Raw genomic sequence first — 22,604 nt, forward strand, 5'->3', positions numbered from 1 at the left:
TAAACATTTCCACCAGCATGAGGAGTTCCAGAGGCTGAAGGCATCTGCTGCTGGCAGTGGCACCACACCCATCACTGCACAGCCTTCAGCAGCAGCAGCAGCAACAGCAGCCACCCGCCCTCCTGCTCCTCCAGCAGCACCAGCAGGAGTGCGGAAACGCACTGCTCCTCCCCCCTCTGCAACTCCTGCCGCCGACACTGAGGCCTGTTCTGGCAGCCAGTCCTCAGTGGCCTCCTCTGCTGTGTCTGCTGATTCCCGTGTCAGCAAAAGGCCACGCCAGAGCCTTTTGAGCGAGTCCTTCCAGGGGGTGGTTAGGGCTCTGCCTCCCAGCAGCCGTCGCGTGCGGCAGCTGAACGGCTTGCTGGCACGGGCCATGTGCTCCCAACTCCTGCCGTACACGCTCGTGCAGGAGGGGAGCGACATTCGTGCGCTGCTTGCTTGCGCAGCCCCAGACTGGCAGCTCCCCAGCAGACACTTCTTTGCCCGCAAGGCCATTCCTGCACTGCACCGCTTTGTGATGGCCAATGTGGAGCGAGGGCTGGAGCACGCGGTTGGTGAAAGGGTCCACGTCACCATGGACTCCTGGAGCAGCCGCTTCGGGACAGGCCGCTACCTGTCCTTCACTGTCCACTGGGTCAGCTTGGTGGAAGGGGGTGAGGATGGGACAGCAGCAGCGGGCACAGCAGCAGCAGCAACACAGTGGGTGGTGCCACCCCGCAGGCTCAGGGGAACTGCAGCAGGTTCCTCCGATCCTCTGCCATCCTCCGGCACACCTGGCCAAACCCCCCGCCTCAGCAGCAGCGTGAAGGCCCGCCACTGCCAAGCGCTGCTGCACTTGGTCAGCCTTGGGAAGACCAAGCTGACGGCAACCCATGTGTTGGCCAAACTCCAGGAGCAGGAGAGGATTTGGCTGACCCCCAGAGGCCTCAGAGTCGGAGAGGTGGTGGCCGACAATGGGGCCAATCTGGTTGCCGCAATAGACAGGGGAAACCTGACCCACATCCCCTGTCTTGCCCACGTGCTGAACCTGGTGGTGCAGAAGTTCCTGCGCACCTACCAGGGGATGGGCGAACTGCTGGAAACGGCAAGGAATGTTGTGCGTCACTTCCGGCGCTCGGCTGCAGCCTGTGCGAGCCTGGAAGACGTGCAAAAGGAGCTGGATCTGCCACGCCATCGGCTGATCCTTGACGTTCCGACTCGCTGGAACTCCACCCTGGCGATGTTGGAGCGTCTGGTTGAACAGAGGCGCGCTGTCAAACAGTACCTTGCCCTGGCCACTGTTTCCGCAGCTCAGAGAAGGGACAAGACCAGCAACTTCCCGTCCATCGTCCCCGATGATGACTGGAGGCACATGCAGCAGGTGTGCTTAGTGCTGGCTCCCTTCCTGCAGGCCACAAACATGGTGAGCAGGGACCATGCTATGGTCTGCGAGCAGGGGCGGCGCCAGGGGGGTGCTTGGGGGTGCTCGAGCACCCCCTAGAATTGTCCAAGCACCCCCAAAGCACCCCCTGGAGTGAACTGACTTCAGGCGTCTAAAAGACGCCAAGTCAGTTCACACACCGGCAGCACGGAGCAGCAGGCAGGGCTACGGTAAGATGGCCGCCCGGAGCCCTGTTCTGCAGACTTCGGGCGGCCATTTTCCCGTAGCCCTGCTCTCTGCATGCAGGCAGGAAGTCTCGTGGTGACGTCGGGAAGGAAGAGGATCGTGGGCGCGCGGGCGCTGCGCGCCACAATGAGGTCGGGACTCGGGACAGGAGGTCGGGAAAGAAGGTCTTCTGGCTGTAGGTGAGTAAATGGGTTTTTCTTTTCTTTTTCAGGTGATGCGGATTGTGCATATTGGGGTCATATCTGCTACGGATTGTGCATATTGGGGTCATATCTGCTACGGATTGTGCATATTGGGGTCATATCTGCTACGGATTGTGCATATTGGGGCGATATCTGCTACCGATTGTGCATATTGGGGTCATTTCTGCTACCGATTGTGCATATTGGGGTCATTTCTGCTACCGATTGTGCATATTGGGGTCATTTCTGCTACCGATTGTGCATATTGGGGTCATATCTGCTACCGATTGTGCATATTGGGGTCATATCTGCTACCGATTGTGCATATTGGGGTCATATCTGCTACCGATTGTGCATATTGGGGTCATATCTGCTACCGATTGTGCATATTGGGGTCATATCTGCTACCGATTGTGCATATTGGGGTCATTTCTGCTACGGATTGTGCATATTGGGGTCATATCTGCTACCGATTGTGCATATTGGGGCCATATCTGCTACCGATTGTGCATATTGGGACCATATCTGCCACCGATTGTGCATATTGGGACCATATCTGCCACCGATTGTGCATATTGGGACCATATCTGCTACCGATTGTGCATATTGGGACCATATCTGCCACCGATTGTGCATATTGGGACCATATCTGCTACCGATTGTGCATATTGGGACCATATCTGCTACCGATTGTGCATATTGGGACCATATCTGCTACCGATTGTGCATATTGGGACCATATCTGCTACCGATTGTGCATATTGGGACCATATCTGCTACCGATTGTGCATATTGGGACCATATCTGCTACCGATTGTGCATATTGGGACCATATCTGATAACGATTGTGCATATTGGGGCCATATCTGATAACGATTGTGCATATTGGGGCCATATCTGATAACGATTGTGCATATTGGGGCCATATCTGATAACGATTGTGCATATTGGGGCCATATCTGATAACGATTGTGCATATTGGGGCCATATCTGATAACGATTGTGCATATTGGGGCCATATCTGATAACGATTGTGCATATTGGGGCCATATCTGATAACGATTGTGCATATTGGGGCCATATCTGATAACGATTGTGCATATTGGGGCCATATCTGATAACGATTGTGCATATTGGGGCCATATCTGATAACGATTGTGCATATTGGGGCCATATCTGATAACGATTGTGCATATTGGGGCCATATCTGATAACGATTGTGCATATTGGGGCCATATCTGATAACGATTGTGCATATTGGGGCCATATCTGATAACGATTGTGCATATTGGGGCCATATCTGATAACGATTGTGCATATTGGGGCCATATCTGATAACGATTGTGCATATTGGGGCCATATCTGATAACGATTGTGCATATTGGGGCCATATCTGATAACGATTGTGCATATTGGGGCCATATCTGATAACGATTGTGCATATTGGGGTCATATCTGATAACGATTGTGCATATTGGGGTCATTGGACGTGTTTTTTGTTAAAATCTGCTCACATTACGTGTATTTTCTTGAGAAAACCTGCACAATTATGTGAATTTTCTGGGAAAAGGGTCACCAAAACTTGGGCCCTCTGTCTTTGCGTTGCACTTTTAAAGGGAACCCGAGGTGAGAATAATATTGAGGCTGCCATATTTATCTCCCTTTAAGCAATACCAGTTGCCTGGCTGCCGTGCTGGTCCTCTGCCTCTTATTCTTTCAACCATAGACCCTGAACAAGCATGCAGCAGGTCAGGGGTTTCTGACAATATTGTCAGAACTGACAAGATTAGCTGCATGGCTTGTTTCTGGTGTAATTCAGTTCACTACTACAGCCAAATAGATCAGCAGGGCTGCCAGGCAACTAGTATTGTTTAAAAGGAAATAAATATGGCAGCCACCATATCACTCTCACCCTGGGTTCACTTTAAATTACAGTTAGCCCCGCCCTCATCCAGTCATGACCACGCCCATTTTTTCGCCGCGGCGCGCTTCGCGCGCCGCAGGTTGTAGCCACGCCCATTTTTGGCGCAGCGCGCTTCGCGCGCCGCAGGTCGTCAGCTCCCCTGGAAATTGGTCCAGCACCTGCATAGCACCCCCTAAAAAAATTTCCTGGAGCCGCCACTGTCTGCGAGTGGGTGCCCCTGGTTTCTCTGCTGAACAGGGCCCTCGATGCTTTGCTGGAACAGGGAGCGGCAGCCTTGGACCAGCAGGAGCGGCAACCAGCTGCGCAGTCCACCTCTGAGGGGGAGGAGGAGGAGGACTTGGTGGAGGTCCCTGACCTGGCTGCTGATGAGGGGGATCAGCACAGCGCAGCTGAGTTGGTGCGGGGGTGGAGAGAGGATGAGGCGGCAGAGGAGGAGGATGAGGACAGCACTGACGTCGATGTGCCAGCAGACGTGGCCCGCCTCTTCCCAATGGCAGCGCACATGCTGACGTGCCTGCGCAGGGACCCCAGGGTGATCCAGATGAAGCAGAGGGAGGACATCTGGATCAGCATGATGTTGGACCCACGCCTCAAGGGGAAGTTGAGCCAGTTCCTGCCGCCTGCAGGAGGAGACCCAGCGCAACAAATAAGGAGCTTGCAGCAGGCCCTTGTTGAGCGCTTGGAGGAAGCCTTCCCCCAGCCTTCCACCCCCACTGTCCAGCAGCCAGCACAGAGGCAGCAGCAGGTGCCTGCATCCAGCAGCAGCAAGCGCCCCACAGACCTGCTGTCTCTCAGCCACGAGCTCTACAGGACTGTAGAGGCTCCGGCAGCAGTGACTAGAGAGGAGATGCATGCAGCAGCATCCTCCTCCGGTCACAGCCAGCGCCTGACCCGCATGGTGGCTGACTACATGGGGTCCTACAGCGGGCTTGACAGCGATGCCCCTGTTGATCCCATGGAGTATTGGGTCAAGCGCATGGAGATCTGGAGCGAGCTGGCGCAGTACGCCCTGGAAGTGCTGTCCTGCCCCCCTTCCAGCGTGCTGTCCGAGCGCTGCTTCAGTGCAGCTGGTGGCGTGGTCACCGAGAAACGCTCACGTCTGTCTCACAAGTCTGTGGACAGACTGACATTTCTCAAGATGAACCAGGCGTGGGTGGAAGGCGAGTTCCTGGCCCCTGTTGTCGGCGAGAGGGGGACATGAACTGGCTGCCGGAACCATCGTTAATGTGCCTTACCACCCTTTACCACCTCCTGGCTCCTGCTCACTAAGCCAGCCTGGTTCACTTTGACTATTACGTCGCCTGCAGCCACACATTTTACACCTACAGTGGGCTGCTGTGTACTGCCCTTCTGCTGTCTGTCTGTGTTTCCCACTGCCAGGGTACACAGAATTACCTTCTTCTGCTGCCACTCTGCCACCAGCTATTACGTCAAACAATAGCTATATTGGTTGCAAAACCAAAAACCAAAAAACCATAAAAAAAAAAAAAAGGTTTAATTTTTCTGAGGTGCCCGGGTTGAAAACTGTGTTGTCCCAGTTGTGTATTGGACACAATGTGGGCTGCACGACCGCTGTCTGGGACCTCCTGTTGTGTTTATTTACAGCCCTGGTATCACCGCTAGGTACCAGGGCTATTATGTCACGCTGCCTACCTGCTGCCACACTCACACTGCTTCTCCATACCTCCTCCTGCTGCTGCTGCTGCTGTCTGTCTGTGTTTCCCACTGCCAGGGTACACAGATGATTTACCTTCTGCTGCCACTCTGCCACCAGCTATTACGTCAAACAATAGCTGCTCGCCTACTCCTCCATTCCTCCTCCTGCTGCTGCTGTCTGTCTGTGTTTCCCACTGCCAGGGTACACAGAATTACCTTCTGCTGCCACTCTGCCACCAGCTATTACGTCAAACAATAGCTATATTGGTTGCAAAACCAAAAACCAAAAAACCATAAAAAAAAAAAAAGGTTTAATTTTTCTGAGGTGCCCGGGTTGAAAACTGTGTTGTCCCAGTTGTGTATTGGACACAATGTGGGCTGCACGACCGCTGTCTGGGACCTCCTGTTGTGTTTATTTACAGCCCTGGTATCACCGCTAGGTACCAGGGCTATTATGTCACGCTGCCTACCTGCTGCCACACTCACACTGCTCCTCCATACCTCCTCCTGCTGCTGCTGCTGCTGTCTGTCTGTGTTTCCCACTGCCAGGGTACACAGATGATTTACCTTCTGCTGCCACTCTGCCACCAGCTATTACGTCAAACAATAGCTGCTCGCCTACTCCTCCATTCCTCCTCCTGCTGCTGCTGTCTGTCTGTGTTTCCCACTGCCAGGGTACACAGAATTACCTTCTGCTGCCACTCTGCCACCAGCTATTACGTCAAACAATAGCTATATTGGTTGCAAAACCAAAAACCAAAAAACCATAAAAAAAAAAAAAAGGTTTAATTTTTCTGAGGTGCCCGGGTTGAAAACTGTGTTGTCCCAGTTGTGTATTGGACACAATGTGGGCTGCACGACCGCTGTCTGGGACCTCCTGTTGTGTTTATTTACAGCCCTGGTATCACCGCTAGGTACCAGGGCTATTATGTCACGCTGCCTACCTGCTGCCACACTCACACTGCTCCTCCATACCTCCTCCTGCTGCTGCTGCTGCTGTCTGTCTGTGTTTCCCACTGCCAGGGTACACAGATGATTTACCTTCTGCTGCCACTCTGCCACCAGCTATTACGTCAAACAATAGCTGCTCGCCTACTCCTCCATTCCTCATCCTCCTGCTGCTGTCTGTCTGTGTTTCCCACTGCCAGGGTACACAGATGATTTACCTTCTGCTGCCACTCTGCCACCAGCTATTACGTCAAACAATAGCTGCTCGCCTACTCCTCCATTCCTCCTCCTGCTGCTGCTGTCTGTCTGTGTTTCCCACTGCCAGGGTACACAGAATTAACTTCTGCTGCCACTCTGCCACCAGCTATTACGTCAAACAATAGCTATATTGGTTGCAAAACCAAAACCAAACAAACCATTAAAAAAAAAAAAAAGGTTTAATTTTTCTGAGGTGCCCGGGTTGAAAACTGTGTTGTCCCAGTTGTGTATTGGACACAATGTGGGCTGCACGACCGCTGTCTGGGACCTCCTGTTGTGTTTATTTACAGCCCTGGTATCACCGCTAGGTACCAGGGCTATTATGTCACGGCGAGCTGCCTGCCTCATTGACTGCCTGCTGCCACACACTCATCCTCCTCCTCCTGCTGCTGAATTTACCTCCTGCTGTCTTTGTGTTTCCACTGCCAGGGAGCACATACAATGGCGCTTCCAACATGCGTGCGCCCACCAGCTATTTGTTACGCTCAAAAATAGCTGCATTTCTTTAAAAAAAAAATTGAAAAGAGAAATACGTGAAGAAGAAGAAGACGATATTGAAAAGGAAGGAGAAGATGAAGATGAAGAAGAAGAAGAAGATGAAGAAGAAGATGAAGAAGATGATGAAGAAGATGAAAAAGAAGAAGAAGATGAAGAAGATGAAGAAGAAGAAGAAGATGAAGAAGAAGAAGAAGAAGATGAAGAAGATGATGAAGAAGATGAAGAAGATGAAGAAGAAGAAGAAGAAGAAGAAGAAGAAGAAGAAGAAGAAGAAGAAGAAGAAGAAGAAGAAGAAGAAGAAGAAGAAGAAGATGATGATGATGATGAAGAAGAAGAAGAAGAAGAAGAAGAAGAAGAAGAAGAAGAAGAAGAAGAAGAAGAAGAAGAAGAAGAAGAAGAAGAAGAAGAAGAAGAAGAAGAAGAAGAAGAAGAAGAAGAAGAAGAAGAAGAAGAAGAAGAAGAAGAAGAAGAAGATATAGAAGAAGAAGAAGAAGATATAGAAGAAGAAGATCGAGAAGAAGAAGAAGATATAGAAGAAGAAGAAGAAGATATAGAAGAAGAAGATCGAGAAGAAGAAGAAGAAAGATAAAGAAGAAGAAGAACAAGTATATACAGTAACACTACTGAACAAAATTAAGGACACAACTTCTCTTTCCACATTTTTTTTTAAAGGAACATCCCCACATAATCACTTGCTGTTGTTACTTGGAAAAAAAGAGGTTTCTTGCATCATTCACCCTCAAAACAAGTGTTGGAAGCTATTTAAGGCCAATTCGAATAGTCAGCTCGAATAGTTAGCTCGAATACCGACTCGAATAGTGAGCTCGAAGTCCGAGGTCGAATCGAATAGTAAAAATTATTCGACTCGAATATTCGACTGACCTCGAATAATTTACTATTCGAATTCGACCAAACTCGAATTTTAAAAAGGGGTATTTGAGCATCACTCTGCCTTTCCCTGCTCAGCAATGTGATGACTAGTGGGCAGTCCCCACATGTCCTTCCATTCCATTCATCAGGCTTGATGGTGACAGGGCCTCCAACATTTTGTAAAACAGGAAAAGGTAAAGTTTGACCTGTCATGTTGCACCTCAAACTCCACCCAAGGCAAACTCAAGTTCCACCATTAAGTGTGTCCTGATTTTTAAAAAATAGCTCCCCATCTATTGTATACAGCAATACTCCTTGTTTAGAATACTGCCCCTTGTATTCTATAACATGCCCCTTGTATACAGTGTCCCCAATGGTGTAACTACTGGGGGGGGGAGCACAAATGACTGCCGGAGGATCCGAAGTTCAAGGGGTCTATCTTTACACTCCGTGCAATCCTGGGGCTCTCTCCCCATGCAAAGTGGAGGAGATACATTATCTACTTATCTACTCAAATCCTGGGTCTCTGCAGCTGTCCTCTGTCTTTTTTTGTCTTGGTAATGTATCTTGTGTGACATCACACAACATGCAGGCAGAGGCGTATCTAGAGGGGTGCAGGCATGGCTCATGCGATGGGCGCCACTGCACCAAGGGCGCCATGCTTGCCCATGCTGCACCTCCATGCCTGCCCCCATGCCTCCCCATCACTCACACCATGTATAAGATTATTTCTGTTATCTGGGACACCTGGCTACTTAACTTATATATGTAGAGTGCACTTGGCTTAGTGTTAGAAAAGAGGATGGAGAGGGAATAAGAAGAGATATTTCTAAAAAAGTAACTTCAGCAATATCCCGAACCAAAAAGCACAGGCAACCCATAACACATGCATGCAAGAAAGGATGCTGTTTTCAGAGTGGAAGGGGGCTCTAACTGAGGTGGGGGTTTGGGGGTGGGGTGCAATATCAGTGTTTGCCATAGGCTCTATATTACCCAGATACGCCCCTGCATGCAGGAGCAGTGTGAATAGTATAAGGTAAGATTTCTGGTAAATCCTTGTTTAATATGTAAAGGCCTGTGCACACACTCGATTACCATATGTAAAAAACGTGATCCTTGGCAGTTACTGATAGGCAAATATCGTCAAAGCACATTTGAATTCAGCGATGGCACAATGACAGTCTTCAAATCTGTTTGTGAGTGGAAGCATGAAAGGGATTACTTTAAATGGATTGATCATTTGTTATAGTTTAGTATGAACTACTAATTCTGTGCATACACGGCTCGTTTTATGCGCTGGATTGAGCCAGCGGCTCGATGCCGGCGGATCCCCGCTCATCCCTGCCAGCGCTTCCTTATCACCGCTCGATTCCCTGCCATTGTCCGCCAGCAGGAATCGAGCGGGCGCGGGTCGAGCGGCATGATCGGGCCAGCTGAATATTATCAGCTGGCCGGATCAGCTGGTCGATACACGGTACAGAAACTGACTATTGTCCGACGATCTGCCAGGACTGATTGGTCTACTTGAACGATGACTGCTGTGTTTGACTGTTGTTAATCAGTTACCGATCTATTGAGAATTTACTGTTTTTAGAAAGATGTCAGTATATGGTTTTGAATGTAAAAAAAAACAAAGATGATAAGTTCTGTTCTCTCTAGGATGACTTTCAGGCATCTTTCAGACAGCCAGGACATGAAATCGTGTTAGCTTGTCTCATTGATGACTACACACATATGTTCATGTTGTATGCAAGGCAAAGCAGTAGTTTAGTCATTTACAGTAAATACACACTACCCTTTCATGTTGTTAGTGTGATAATAAGCAAAATAAGTGCACTTTCTTACCACTGGCCTCATGTTCACATCTGTGCTATAAATAAATGACTTAGTTCACTTAGAAGACTTGAACGCTACAAAAATACCACATAGTAACATATTTATTTATTTTTTTAATATAAAATATTGTTATTTTTTGTGACTGTGACTCAATACCAGTGTGAGCAGAAAGGAGGGGTTCCGCACAAAAAAAAGGTTGCAAAAAGTGTCCAAGGACCAGTGTGGGTCTGAAACATGTTAGGTATACGGCTTTTTAACTTGTTTCAATAAAGATGGACACTTTTTGCAACAGCTATTGTGCGGAACGCCTTTTTGCTCACATTGCAGCGTGGGTTGAGTGGAATTCACCTTTTTGTACACCTGTGACTCAATACCCTAATAATATATAAACATTGTTACATGAAGAACTGAACTTCTATGGCAACATAATGGTTACATTTTTATATGAGTTTAATAGAACATTATTTTAAATGAATTATGCGATAACAATGTTGCAGTTTTTGCAAAATAGTGAGCAATATATACCTGTCTCATCCATTCAGTTACAGCCCAGCAACTTCCCAACTGCCTGCCAAGAAAAGCAAATAAAAAGCATTGCAACAGTGTGTGACTTTGTAATTTCATATTAAACAAAATCTAAAAAAAGTACCATAATAAGAAAAAAGTGAAATACCTGCTGCCCCAATTCATTTCCTGCTAAACAATATCCAACAGACTGCTAAAAAGAACAAATAAAAACTGTGCAATAGTGCATGACTCCGTAACTTACTTTAAATGACATCCTCAGTACAATAAATGCTCACAATTAAAACTCTATGCATAAATGAAGGAAAGGCATACACAAAGAGCTTTGGAAAGAGATGTGCCATTCTGCTGCTGGTATCTCAGGAGGCAACACTCTATATTACCACCAACAGCACCAGCAATGATTGTTAGAGGAATTCTAGATGAGAGTAGTGGGGATGAGAGATCGTGATGCACCTGCTAGAAGTTACTGCTTTCTGGGGACAGGCTAGTTATTCTGAAACTTCTGAAGTTATTATGATAGTCTTTTCGGTTAGTAACGAAGCCTGACTTCACCTCCCAGAGCCATTATACTCCCTGTTGTATGCCCGTGTGACCAAAGGGAGTGTTTAAGTCTGACAGTGTGAACAGACAGCTTTCATTTGCAGAAAGCTTCCTTTTCTATTTTGCAGTTTTTTTTAACTAATACATATGGTAATTCATTTAAAAATGTTTCATTAAATGCATATAAAAACATAATTTTTGAAAAAAAAGAACAAAATAAGAGTACTTTTTTTTGGAGGTAATAAATATATATATATTGTCACCCAAATATGACAAAAGCATAATTTTGTGAAAAAACAAAACAAAAACAAAACACAACAAACTTTATCACATGTCTCTTCCTTTCCACATTGGTTATACCGTACATACTGTTATACTGTACATTACATACAGCGCCTCCAGTACATGCCTTCTCTCCCATCCTTTGACTGGACTCCTGAATGCATCGAGTCTCTCGAACATATAGTTATATTTATGGGATTATATTTTTCATGTTTGGTTGTATACATGAAATATATTGTACAGGTATGGTTTGAAATTTAGGTGATCTGGTCTATGGTAGGGCTTGTTTTTTTTTTTTTTGGGGGGGGGGGGGTACATTAAATAAGCATTCATTATCAAGGAGGGTATATTGGTTTCTCTCTCTATTAAAGGGGGGGGGGGAGGGGTGTTGTTGACACTTGTTACCAGGGGACATTATTGCTGGTTAAAGTTGGTTTGGCTCAGGTTTTGTTCAGGTGCAGGTTCTATTAGCTTTACATTGGGGGTTTGCAGGTCAGGTGTGGTTAGGTGTCAGTCTGTAAAGTAAGACCCATAGGCTGGATTCACACTGTACCTGATAAAAATTGATCCTGTATCTTTTTCTTTGTATTTTTACAAACGGATCAGTTTGTTCGGCTGGCATCAGTTTTTTTTTATCCACTTTCCATTTCGTTTTTTAACAGACAGGAGAGGATGCTATAACATTATTGTTATTATTATTGATTTATAAAGCACCAACATATTCCGTGGCGCTGTACAAAGTAAGAAAGGAACATGGGGTACATAAAATACAGGCAATGGTATACACCAATATACAAGATACAAAATTAGTGACAAAATACAAAAACTATACAAAATACAGAATACAAAATACAGAATTGGTAATGACAGTGATAAAAGTACGGTAACTAGAGGAATAAAATGTATAATGATTTCAAGACACAAAAGGTGGAGAGAGACCTGCCCTTGAGAGCTTACAATCTAAAGAGAATGGGGGAGGGGGGAATATAAGTTATAACATACCAGACAGTACCTACTGTCTCCTATTCTGGTATTGTATACATTGCTTACCTACATGGGTGAAGTTATGGAAAACGTAGATTCATTTCAAAACATAATTGCAGCAGTGCCTGGAACCCCTCCCGTCTACCACAACGATTGCCTTCTGATCTATATGTCCCAAGAGCACGCTGCCTTTCCACAACACATACCAGCTTGCTGGCAGACCCATCGGCATTTTCAGCACCGGCTGTCTTTTCTCTCCTGCTAGACTGTGGGTGAAAGAGCCTGTTTATAAAATGGGAATATGAAATAGCATAGCATGTAAAATACCATACAGATGACAAGAAGTAGCCTTTCTAATTTCCATTTTTATAGTCAGTCTGCTCTGTTAATACATTTTTTCAATGTTTTCATTTAAAGGGTACCTAAAATGAAACAAAGGAGGCCAGTTTTACTTACCCAGGGCTACTTCCAGCCCCCTGTAGTCCTTCTGGACCCTCGCAGTTGTTTCACTCTGCCCTGTTCAGCAGGTGCGATCCTCCGAAAGCTGGCTGACTGAGCCAGTTGCGGGCCGGCGCATGCACAGATGCAATGTTTACATTTTGTGCAGAATTCTCTTGGCCCCAGGAGAACGATTGAGGGGAAGCCCTGGGCCAAGCATGCAACTTTCAGAGGGGACAGCTGATGAATTGATCAGAGGGCAACAACGGAGAGGGACCTGGTTGACTTCAGGGGGCTGGAAGAAGGTCTGGGTTAGATAAACCACCTATGTTTTCCTTTAGGTTTCTTTTAAATCCTTAAAGGGAATCTGCAGTGAAAATAAACTTATGATATAATGAATTGTTTGTGTAGTGTACAGCTAGGAAATAGAACATTAGAAATGTCACTTGTTATCTATGCAAAAGAGCTTCTCTTCGCTCTCCGACTAATTTAGTCAAAGGGCAATACTGATTTCTGAAGCACATATACAACAAAGAAACAGTGCATGACAACTTCAGATAAGATTTTACTGCAGAGAAGTTCAAAGGGTCATTAACTCTGCTCTGTTTTATAGTTTAAAGTGCCGAAAGAAGTTTGTAAACTGTAAATATTAGAGAATGATGCAATGTTATATTAAAAAAAACTATATAACTGAAAATAAAAATATGAGACTCCTTTCCTTGCTACTAATTTTGTATCAATTATCCATACTACACATACAATTCATTATATCATAAGTTTTTTATTCGCTTCAGTGTCACTTCAAAGGGACACTGACGTCTTTTTTTACCTTAGTATAGTATCCAGCTGTTTTCAGCATTAAATTGTAAGCTGATTTGCCGCATCCACCCGGCAGAATGAGTTATTTATGAGCTAGAAATAGGCCAGCAAAGTTCCAAGGTTTACATATTTTTGCTTACTGGAAGAGGCAGAACTGTGCACAGTAGCTCTGCCTCTTCTCCAGTTAATCTCCGCCTGTCTCCTCCTCTCCCCGCCCCTCTCAGTGAGAGAAGACTCTTGCTCTCCTTGTTCCAGTGTTGTCACCCCCGTTGTGTGTAATCCACCAATTGCCCAAATAAACGTCTGTGAGCCTTTGGGAGGCTTTGAAAGCACTTGTGTCCCCGATTGCTTCCAAAGACGGGCGGCTCTGTACTGCACATGCGTGAGCGCACTTGCACAGAACGGAGCCATCTGTCTTCTGAAGCGCTCGGATACACCAGTGCTTCCGAAGATTCCTGAAGCCGCCAATTAAATGGGGGTTATAGCAATGGAATGAGGGCTAAAAGAGAGGGGTACAGAAGAGCCTTCCCTGTCCATAGGTATCTGACTTTTCATTTTATATTTTGCCTTTACATTTACTTTAAGAATATCAGTGTAATTACATCTTTACTAGTGCTGTATGATTACATTCCAGTCTTACTGTATATTACGCAGCTAAAAAAAACCAGCACAGCATGCATTAGGCTTACTAGGCCACAGGGCATCTTTGCGATGACATATTTTCACTTACTTCCTGCTATACGTATTGCGATAATATTTCCTGATCATAGCTACAGGCAATACAAGTATGTGTTGTGAGGAGCCTGAATGATCTGGCCTCAGCAAGCAATGCTGGTATACATTACAATGTATGATGAATCACTGCAAAAGCAAAGAAAGCTGAAGAAATGTTAACATTATATTTAGAGTATATTGGTGAGTTAATATGTCTCTAAGAAATCTTCATACTGGGCAGGATTTTCTAGTTATTGCAAGATTTGTGACTAGAAATATTTCTTGGCAATCATATGAGACATTTTTCTTCTTTCAAGTATCATAAGACTGCTGAGAGAACTCCATGGAGAGAGAGGCATGTTTATGCCTGAGGCAAGAGCTTCAGGTCACCACAGGGACTAAATACTTTAAGGTAGAGGATATTATTCCTTCAACAGAACCTGACAGGATGGCGGCTCACAAACACAGACTGACGTAATCTATAGGAATCACACAATATATATTTCATTTGTTATTGTTGTCAGTCTGTTTAGGAAAAGGTCTGAATTCATGAAGTGGAACTTTTTTTTTCTTTTTTTTAACTTTAATTAATAAGGAAGAAGTCCACACTATGGTATTAAATAAAACATAAAAAATATCTCCTTATTAAAATTATATACTGTATATTTTACTTCTGTTGAGTGTAAAAATCATAGAAAAAGTGAGTTTGTTCTTTTCCAATATGGTATGAGTAAAGTCAAAAATTTTGAGAATGGAACAAATACTGGTGTTCAAAAAGTTTGCCATGTCAATGTTTGTAGAGCTTTTTTGTCAGTTTTTTTTTGTGGTGTATCAAAGTATAATTACAAGCATTTTATAAGTTTCAAAGGTTGTTCAAGTTTATGCAAAGAGTCAATATTTGTAGTGATGGTCCTTTTATTCAAGACCTCTGCAATTTGCCCTGAAATGCTATCAACCAAAGCCTGGGCCAAATCCTGATTGATGGCCAGTTGGCAACCCATTCTTTCATAATCAATACTTGGTGTTTGTCAGAATTTGAGAGTTTTTTGTCCACCCGCCTCTTGTGGATTGACGCGAAGTTCTCAATTGGATTAAGGTAGGGGGAGTTTCTTGGCCATGGGCTGAAGATTTCAATGATTTGTTCTTCGAAGCCACTTAGTTATTACTCTGGCCTTAAGGCATGGTGCTCCATCATGCTGGAGAAGGCATTGTTTTCCTATTGAAGATTTCTATCCTTGTTTAATCAAATGGGAGTTTGCCAGGTGTACAACAGAGAAAACCTAGTAATTGATGCCAGTGAAGTGTGTTTCATCGCAAGCCCTGTGTTAATAAAAAGACAGCATTACAATCTGTCTGATTTCTAATGCAGTGTTGTAGCAGTACGAGGTTGCTGAGGTTGAGGAATTACATGGTAGTGGTTTGACACTGCTGGGTGCAAGTACAGGTACTAATTCAGATATGTGTTCCTCATCAACCTACACCTACAATCAAATAATATTTTGGGTGGATTTCTATTGCGTGAAAATAGTCCCAGTTAATTATTTCATATCAAACAGTGTGCAAGCTGATTGTAATTACATACACATCCATGCCAAGGATACCATGACATAAATAGTTAATTATCTTAATAATAACTATTTTACCATTAGTAGAATTACTAGCCAATCCCAACTCCTAGTGTGTGTTCATAACATTACAGAAGTTATATTAGTCCCTCCATCCAAGCCAGTGGTTGACACCTTGATTGTCTTTTTGGGGAATAATATGCTAAGTTGATCAGGAGACGAACAGATAGCAAAGTCTAGGAACTGGTATCTGATAATTGATGTCTATGATGTCCACCAGGAAAGAAAAGGTCGAAGATGCGAAAAAGGATGAAGATGTAGAGAAAGACAAAAAAACAAGAAGAGCTTCTGTGTACCAGCAGAAAAAGATTTTTGCAGGTGGAGTACATGAAAGCTTGGACTATCTACCTTCACACAGTGATGTCTATAAGACGTGGCTACAAGAAGTGGCTCATAGGTAATCCAGATTTGATATTTCTTCATATGTTCTGCTTAAAGATTTAACTACACAGAGGCATTAGCTTGTAAAGTGATCTTCCGTTTATCTTCAGGGATTTATGTCTGTCAGTACCTACATAAATTTGATTCAGGTGCAAGCAAGTAATGCTACGATCATTTAAATGTGCCATACATTTTGTTTCTGTACCAGGTGTTAACAATCCTAGTAAAAACTAACCTGCGTTTCCTTATTTATTTTTTGCATAGCAAGAATTAACATACTTATATATGCAAATGAGGCAGCGAAATTCAGGCAGCTCTTCTGAAAAGTAAATAGAAGCCAAAACATAGCTTATATCTAGCTGAACAAACACTTTTGATGACTGGATAGTGTTGAAACGTCCATAACGTATTTCCTCTCTTTTGTTAGAGCTGAATAAATGACCACAATGACGTGGCTACTGGGTGTACTTAAGACTTCATCCCCTTAAATTGAAAATAAGAAACTGAGACTCTAGGAAAGTTCTTTATGCAATTATTAATACTGTACAACTCATAAGTTTATTTTCAGTTTATTTTCAGTTTTGGTTTGTTTAAAATGATCATCAACGTGTATAAAATCTCTGCTGTTGAGGAGTGCAGACTTGTTAAATGTGATACCATACTGCTGGAACCATTTCACATATAACCACAACCATGTGTGGAGAGCAGAGCTGGGACAAGGTCCTCTAGCACCCAAGGCTGAGACACCAAAGTGCGCCCCTCCATCCCTCCCACCCCAGCTGTCACACACTGATTGCTATTAGACTAAGAGGGCCACAGGGCCCCCAACACCCCAACACCTTAATATCTAGTTATCTGGCTTGCAGTCACTGCTATGCATGCCCTTTTCTTATTTCTTTCTGCTTCATACACAATTAGGAATGACAGCTGAATGAATTTTGCGCCCCCTCCTACACTGCGCCCTGAGGCTGGAGCCTCTCCAGCCTATGCCTCGGCCCGGCCCTGGTGGAGAGAGCACATTACAGTGACATTTGCTTTGTTTAATCACTAGCTGTATTCACTCTGTTGCTGGCAGGCCTGGATTTACCTTACAGGAGCCTATAGGCACAGATGTTCTGGCACCTTAGACTTCATCTAAGTATGAAATTTGCATTGTTAACCATATATATAGAGAACTGTGAAATAAGAAATAGCTGTGCCCCTGTCTTCCTTATGAAAATCTGCAGGGGGGAATGACTTACATATATTCATTTAATATGCTCAGAACTCAGTACGGCCTCCGTATATGCCACATATAAAGATCTTGGTTGTTGTCATAGCAGCGGAGAGGGTGGCACATACTGGGCCTGTTTAAAAATAAGACGATGATGTGGTTGGCCACACCCTGATAAAACGTCCAATGAGGATGTGAAATGTGTTGGTGGGCGGAGTTACGCTGACATGGCTGGCGTGCGGTGTATGATGCAGCATCGCCCGCTCCATGCAAATGGTGACTGACGGCTAGCGTGTTTGGTGTGCACGCGGACATACTTGTGCAGGCGGCCCTACTAGTAGCCGAGCCTGCTACATGCATGGACAATTGCTATGAGTGGTACTTCACTTGGAATGCCAACTGAATCACCAAAGTGTAGAATAGACCATCTGTGATGGGTAAGACCCATCCATATAGAGTGGCAAGTGTATTTTATGCGGAAGCATCACAGGAAAGCTATCTCGATTCTTACCAAGTTGGAATCTTAACTTGTTGTTTATACATGGACTTGCCTTACTGTGTGAGATGGGCTCCCAATATACAGGGACAGTGTGGCAGTATGTATGGGCGATGCATGCACGGACGGATGTATAGTATGACAATATTATTCTCTGGCCAGAGATAAATTGTTTTGATAATTATCATTGTTTTCTATTTATCCACTTAATGCCAGTTGTGATATGGCTGTGTACTCCGCCATTGTCTTTTGATTTTAAATAATGTATCATCCTGATTTAAAACTTCTTGTTTATAACATTAATCACTGGTTTTGTAGCTGGGAGGGACCGTGTTTTAGACTTTTGCATATTTTCATTAAAGCAATATATTGGTATACTTATAGTGGCCATGTGACTTAATTAAATGGTTGCTACTCTATTAGTGTTGTGAGGTTGGCCCCATCTTCTACCCTTGAAGGGTCTAGTTATCTTTAGTCTTTAACATGATTACTTTATTTTAAATAATTTAGAAGTATGAAATTTGGATGCCAGGGCCGCCCCCAAAATGAAAAATGCAGCTATATTATTTATAGCCACATTTTTCATTTTGGGCAGCCCAGTGCTTGCAAATTAATGGACTTATACTGATATTTTTAATGGGTACCCATGGGGCACACAAACTAATGACACTAAAGTGGACCCAAATTTCCTGCCTCCGTATTCTGCTGTTGTTTAATGATTTAAATTAAATCTTGCAGTCTTCAGGCTTGTACTGCTTGGCTGTTTTGCTGCCTTCTAGTGAGTGAAAATGACTTAAAGCCAGTCTCTGATCCAATGCAGAGCTGGTGCTTGGTCATGGGGGTGGCCAGAAGGTGTGGGTACAATGATCCCTTTCCAAGAAATTCTGGATAATTCAGAGTCCTGGTCCATACATGGACTTTATCGGTTAAATTATTGGTATTCTGCTAATGTGCAGTGGTAAATCCAATAGTAAAATATTGGTAAATATTACTGATATTTTACTATTGCCAAAATGTACCCTGTTTTTAAAAAAGCCCTCCCTCCACCCATGCCTAACCTTGAGGCTGGTTTCAGACTGCGCCTTCCACGCATCGCACTGCCAAAAACAGTCCTTTAGGGAACACCGTGTTAGTACACGGTGTTCCCTGTTTGACAATCGGCCAAGCAGAAGGTGACGCACACTTGCACTCACTTCCTACTTTGGGTATGCGGAAGTAAACGGATGCATATTGTAAAAATACACTTCTGCACATGTGCACTGCATTGCTGCTTCTCCAACTTTTTAAAAATTAATGCGCCGCCATAAACTAACATGACTTCTGGGCCAATGCAGATCGCCGTAGGATCCGCACGGTAGTGTAGTTCTGCGCTAGCGTTAAATTGGGCACTTCAGGCGCAGTGTACAGCAACATGGGAAGTATGAACTTCCCCATAGGGTTTCATTAGGCTACGGTAGCAGTGCAGCAATTTTCCGCACCGCACCATGGCAGTATGAAAGGGCACTAACTGCCCCCCAACACACGATGCCTAACCCTAACTGATCCCACCAGTGATCCCTAACTGAACTCCCCCACTGAGTGCTAACTAGAGTTGGGCCGAACCTCCGATTTTAGGTTCGCGAACCGGGTTCGCGAACTTTCGCGGAAGGTTCGGTTCGCGTTAAAGTTCGCGAACCGCAATAGACTTCAATGGGGATGCGAACTTTGAAAAAAAAAAAAAATTATGCTGGCCACAAAAGTGATGGAAAAGATGTTTCAAGGGGTCTAACACCTGGAGGGGGGCATGGCGGAGTGGGATAGATGCCAAAAGTCCCCGGGAAAAATCTGGATTTGACGCAAAGCAGCGTTTTAAGGGCAGAAATCACATTGAATGCTAAATGACAGGCCTAAAGTGCTTTAAAACATCTTGCATGTGTATACATCAATCAGGTAGTGTAATTAAGGTACTGCTTCACACTGACACACCAAACTGTTCACTGAACAGAACAGGTATGCAGTGGCGGGTTCACTGAACAGGTATGCAGTGGCAGGATCAATGAACAGGTATGCAGTGGCAGGATCACTGAACAGGTACGCAGTGGCAGGATCACTGAACAGGTATGCAGTGGCAGGATCAATGAACAGGTATGCACTGGCAGGATCACTGAACAGGTATGCAGTGGCAGGATCACTGAACAGGTATGCAGTGGCAGGATCAATGAACAGGTATGCACTGGCAGGATCACTGAACAGGTATGCAGTGGCAGGATCAATGAACAGGTATGCACTGGCAGGATCACTGAACAGGTATGCAGTGGCAGGATCAATGAACAGGTATGCAGTGGCAGGATCACTGAACAGGTATGCAGTGGCAGGATCACAGTACAGGTATGCAGTGGGCTGAGGGCTCACTGAACAGAACAGGTATGCAGCCAGGAAGAAGTTAAGCCTAACTAATCTTTCCCTATGAGAGACTGCAGCAGCTCGCCCTACTCTCACTAATGCAGGCACACGAGTGGCCATAACGGCCGCCGCTGCCTGCCTTATATAAGGGGGGTGGGGCTCCAGGGGCTAGTGTAGCCTAATTGGCTACACTGGGCCTGCTGACTGTGATGTAGAGGGTCAAAGTTGACCCTCAGGTGCATTATGGGGCGAACCGATTTTTTGTGAACTTTTGCCGCAAAACGTTCGCGTGCGACACCCGCACGCGAACCACCTAAGTTCGCGCGAACCACGTTCGCCGGCGAACCGTTCGGCCCAACTCTAGTGCTAACCACCCCCCCCCCCACTGATACCTAACCCTAACTGCCCCCCCCCCACTATACCTAACCCTAACTGTTAAAGGAGAACTGTAGTGAGAGGTATATGGAGGCTGCCATATTTATTTCCTTTTAAGCAATACCAGTTGCATGGCAGCTCTGCTGATCTATTTGGCTGAAGTATTGGCTGAATCACACCAGAAACAAGCATGCAGCTAATCTTGCCATATCTGTCAAAATTGTCAGAAAAAACTGACCTGCTGCATGCTTGTTCAGGGTCTAGGGCTAAAATTATTACAGGCAGAGGATCAGCAGGATAGCCAGGTAACTAGTATTGCTTAAATGGAAATAAATATGGCAGCCTCCATACACCTCTCTCTACAGTTTTTCTTTAAGGGTTAGGCACCAACAGGAGCGGTTAAGAGTTAGTTACCACCAGGGGTGGGTACTGTGTGAGAGTAGGGAGGGATTAGGTCATAATAAAATATTGGTAAATATTACTGATATTTTACTATATCAAGGTAGTAGAATGTTGGTAACACTACTGATATTCTATTACCACTATCCTGTGCCCTTTTCAACTTGCGGCTTTTTCAAATGTATGGAGAAATGTAGCCTCCACCCAGTTCATAACAGACCATAGTGATGATAGCTAATGGTTAACAAAAGAATACTTGCAATTGCAGTAGCATGCACATAGCAGGGAAACCTGGATTTATTACAGAAATGTTAAGCTAAGATTGTATTTGCATTAGACTGGATTTGCATGGCTGTTATTTAAAATTATTATTATCATTAGGTAGGATGAAGGTTCAATGATATGTCTATGTAAGTATCCCATAATTCAGCTTAACAAATTATGTAATAAGTGCTCTTTACAAATAATTATTTCACTGTCCTACTTTATATATGCTTTGCACCAAAGGTGGAATAACACTTCAAGGCAACGTTCTATTACTGATGATAATGTTACAGTTCTACCAGCTGCTGAAAGAAGTGTTGGCAATAATTCAACTTTTGACATTCTCACAGAACAGACTGGGATCGCTGGCTGATGATGGCATATATTGGGGTTGTGATTGGAATAATTGGATTCTTAATGCACCAAACTATTGAATTGCTTTTTGAAAGAAAGTGGGAGCTTGTTGAAGAGTATATCAAGGTCAGTGGATACAGTACTATAGAGAAAGAAGAGAATTAAGAATCAAATATTTTCTTACTTTAGAATTGTATTTTTACCCAACCAAATAAATCGATTTTTATTATTTTTACATCACTAATTAAACTACAAAGTAATGTGTATGTTATATATTCATTTTAGCCTGACATATATACTGTACATATACTGCTATAAACTAGCTGATGACCCGGCGTTGCCCGGCTATATCTTTGGCTGTTGGGTCTGCACACTTTTTCTAACAGTCACTTAATGACCAAGTTTATGAGATTTGGGGTCCTTGACATCAATAACTAAAATGTTCTCTTTGAAATGAAAGAAATCTGATTGGCTGTTTGTGGCTCCACCCCCCTTTCTGAATTTGAACTCCAGTCTCACACAATGACCGGACCACGTTTGAGGCCTCTGCCTGTAACAGTGTAAGAATGGCAGCCATTTAAATATTCCATTTGAATTCAATAGGTAAATTTTGATTGGCTTTTCTAGGCTCCACACACTTTTCTGATTATTAATACCAGTCACCCAGTGACCAACCGTGCCAAGTTTGAGAACCCTACCATTTACAGTGTAAGAATTGTTGCAGAAAACAAAGCAAGCGCTCACCAACATGGGCTGCAACTGAATGACTTATCACCTCATCACCTCATATGCACCGCTTATATAGCTCAAATACACACTCAGCAATCAGACAGATGCAAAACATATGCATAACTAAATACTTACCATGCAAAACAGGATAGCACAATGAGTGCTGCTAGCCTGGTAGTTACAGAATTATGGAAACAAAGTAAAAGTTGAAGGCTGCGCATCCCTGACCCAATACTGTACAATTGAATGGTTAATCGCTGTGGCGCACACCGCCCCCCCTGGACTGAAATGTACGCCCGCATC

The 22,604-nt window shown here is 44.5% G+C and overlaps 1 protein-coding gene across 3 annotated transcripts in view; it reads left to right on the plus strand.

Moving 5' to 3' along the window:
* Positions 1 to 22,604, plus strand: part of LOC137517724 (chloride channel protein C-like) — a 187,748-nt gene that overhangs the window by 22,400 nt on the left and 142,744 nt on the right. For all 3 annotated transcript variants that reach the window (XM_068234745.1, XM_068234747.1, XM_068234746.1), the window contains exons 5-6: positions 15,929 to 16,105; positions 21,569 to 21,698. In XM_068234745.1, coding sequence (XP_068090846.1) covers positions 15,929 to 16,105; positions 21,569 to 21,698 — 307 coding nt within the window. The remainder of the gene's footprint in view (positions 1 to 15,928; positions 16,106 to 21,568; positions 21,699 to 22,604) is intronic.

This window comes from Hyperolius riggenbachi, chromosome 5 (genome assembly GCF_040937935.1).
Source record: "Hyperolius riggenbachi isolate aHypRig1 chromosome 5, aHypRig1.pri, whole genome shotgun sequence".
NCBI lineage: Eukaryota > Metazoa > Chordata > Amphibia > Anura > Hyperoliidae > Hyperolius > Hyperolius riggenbachi.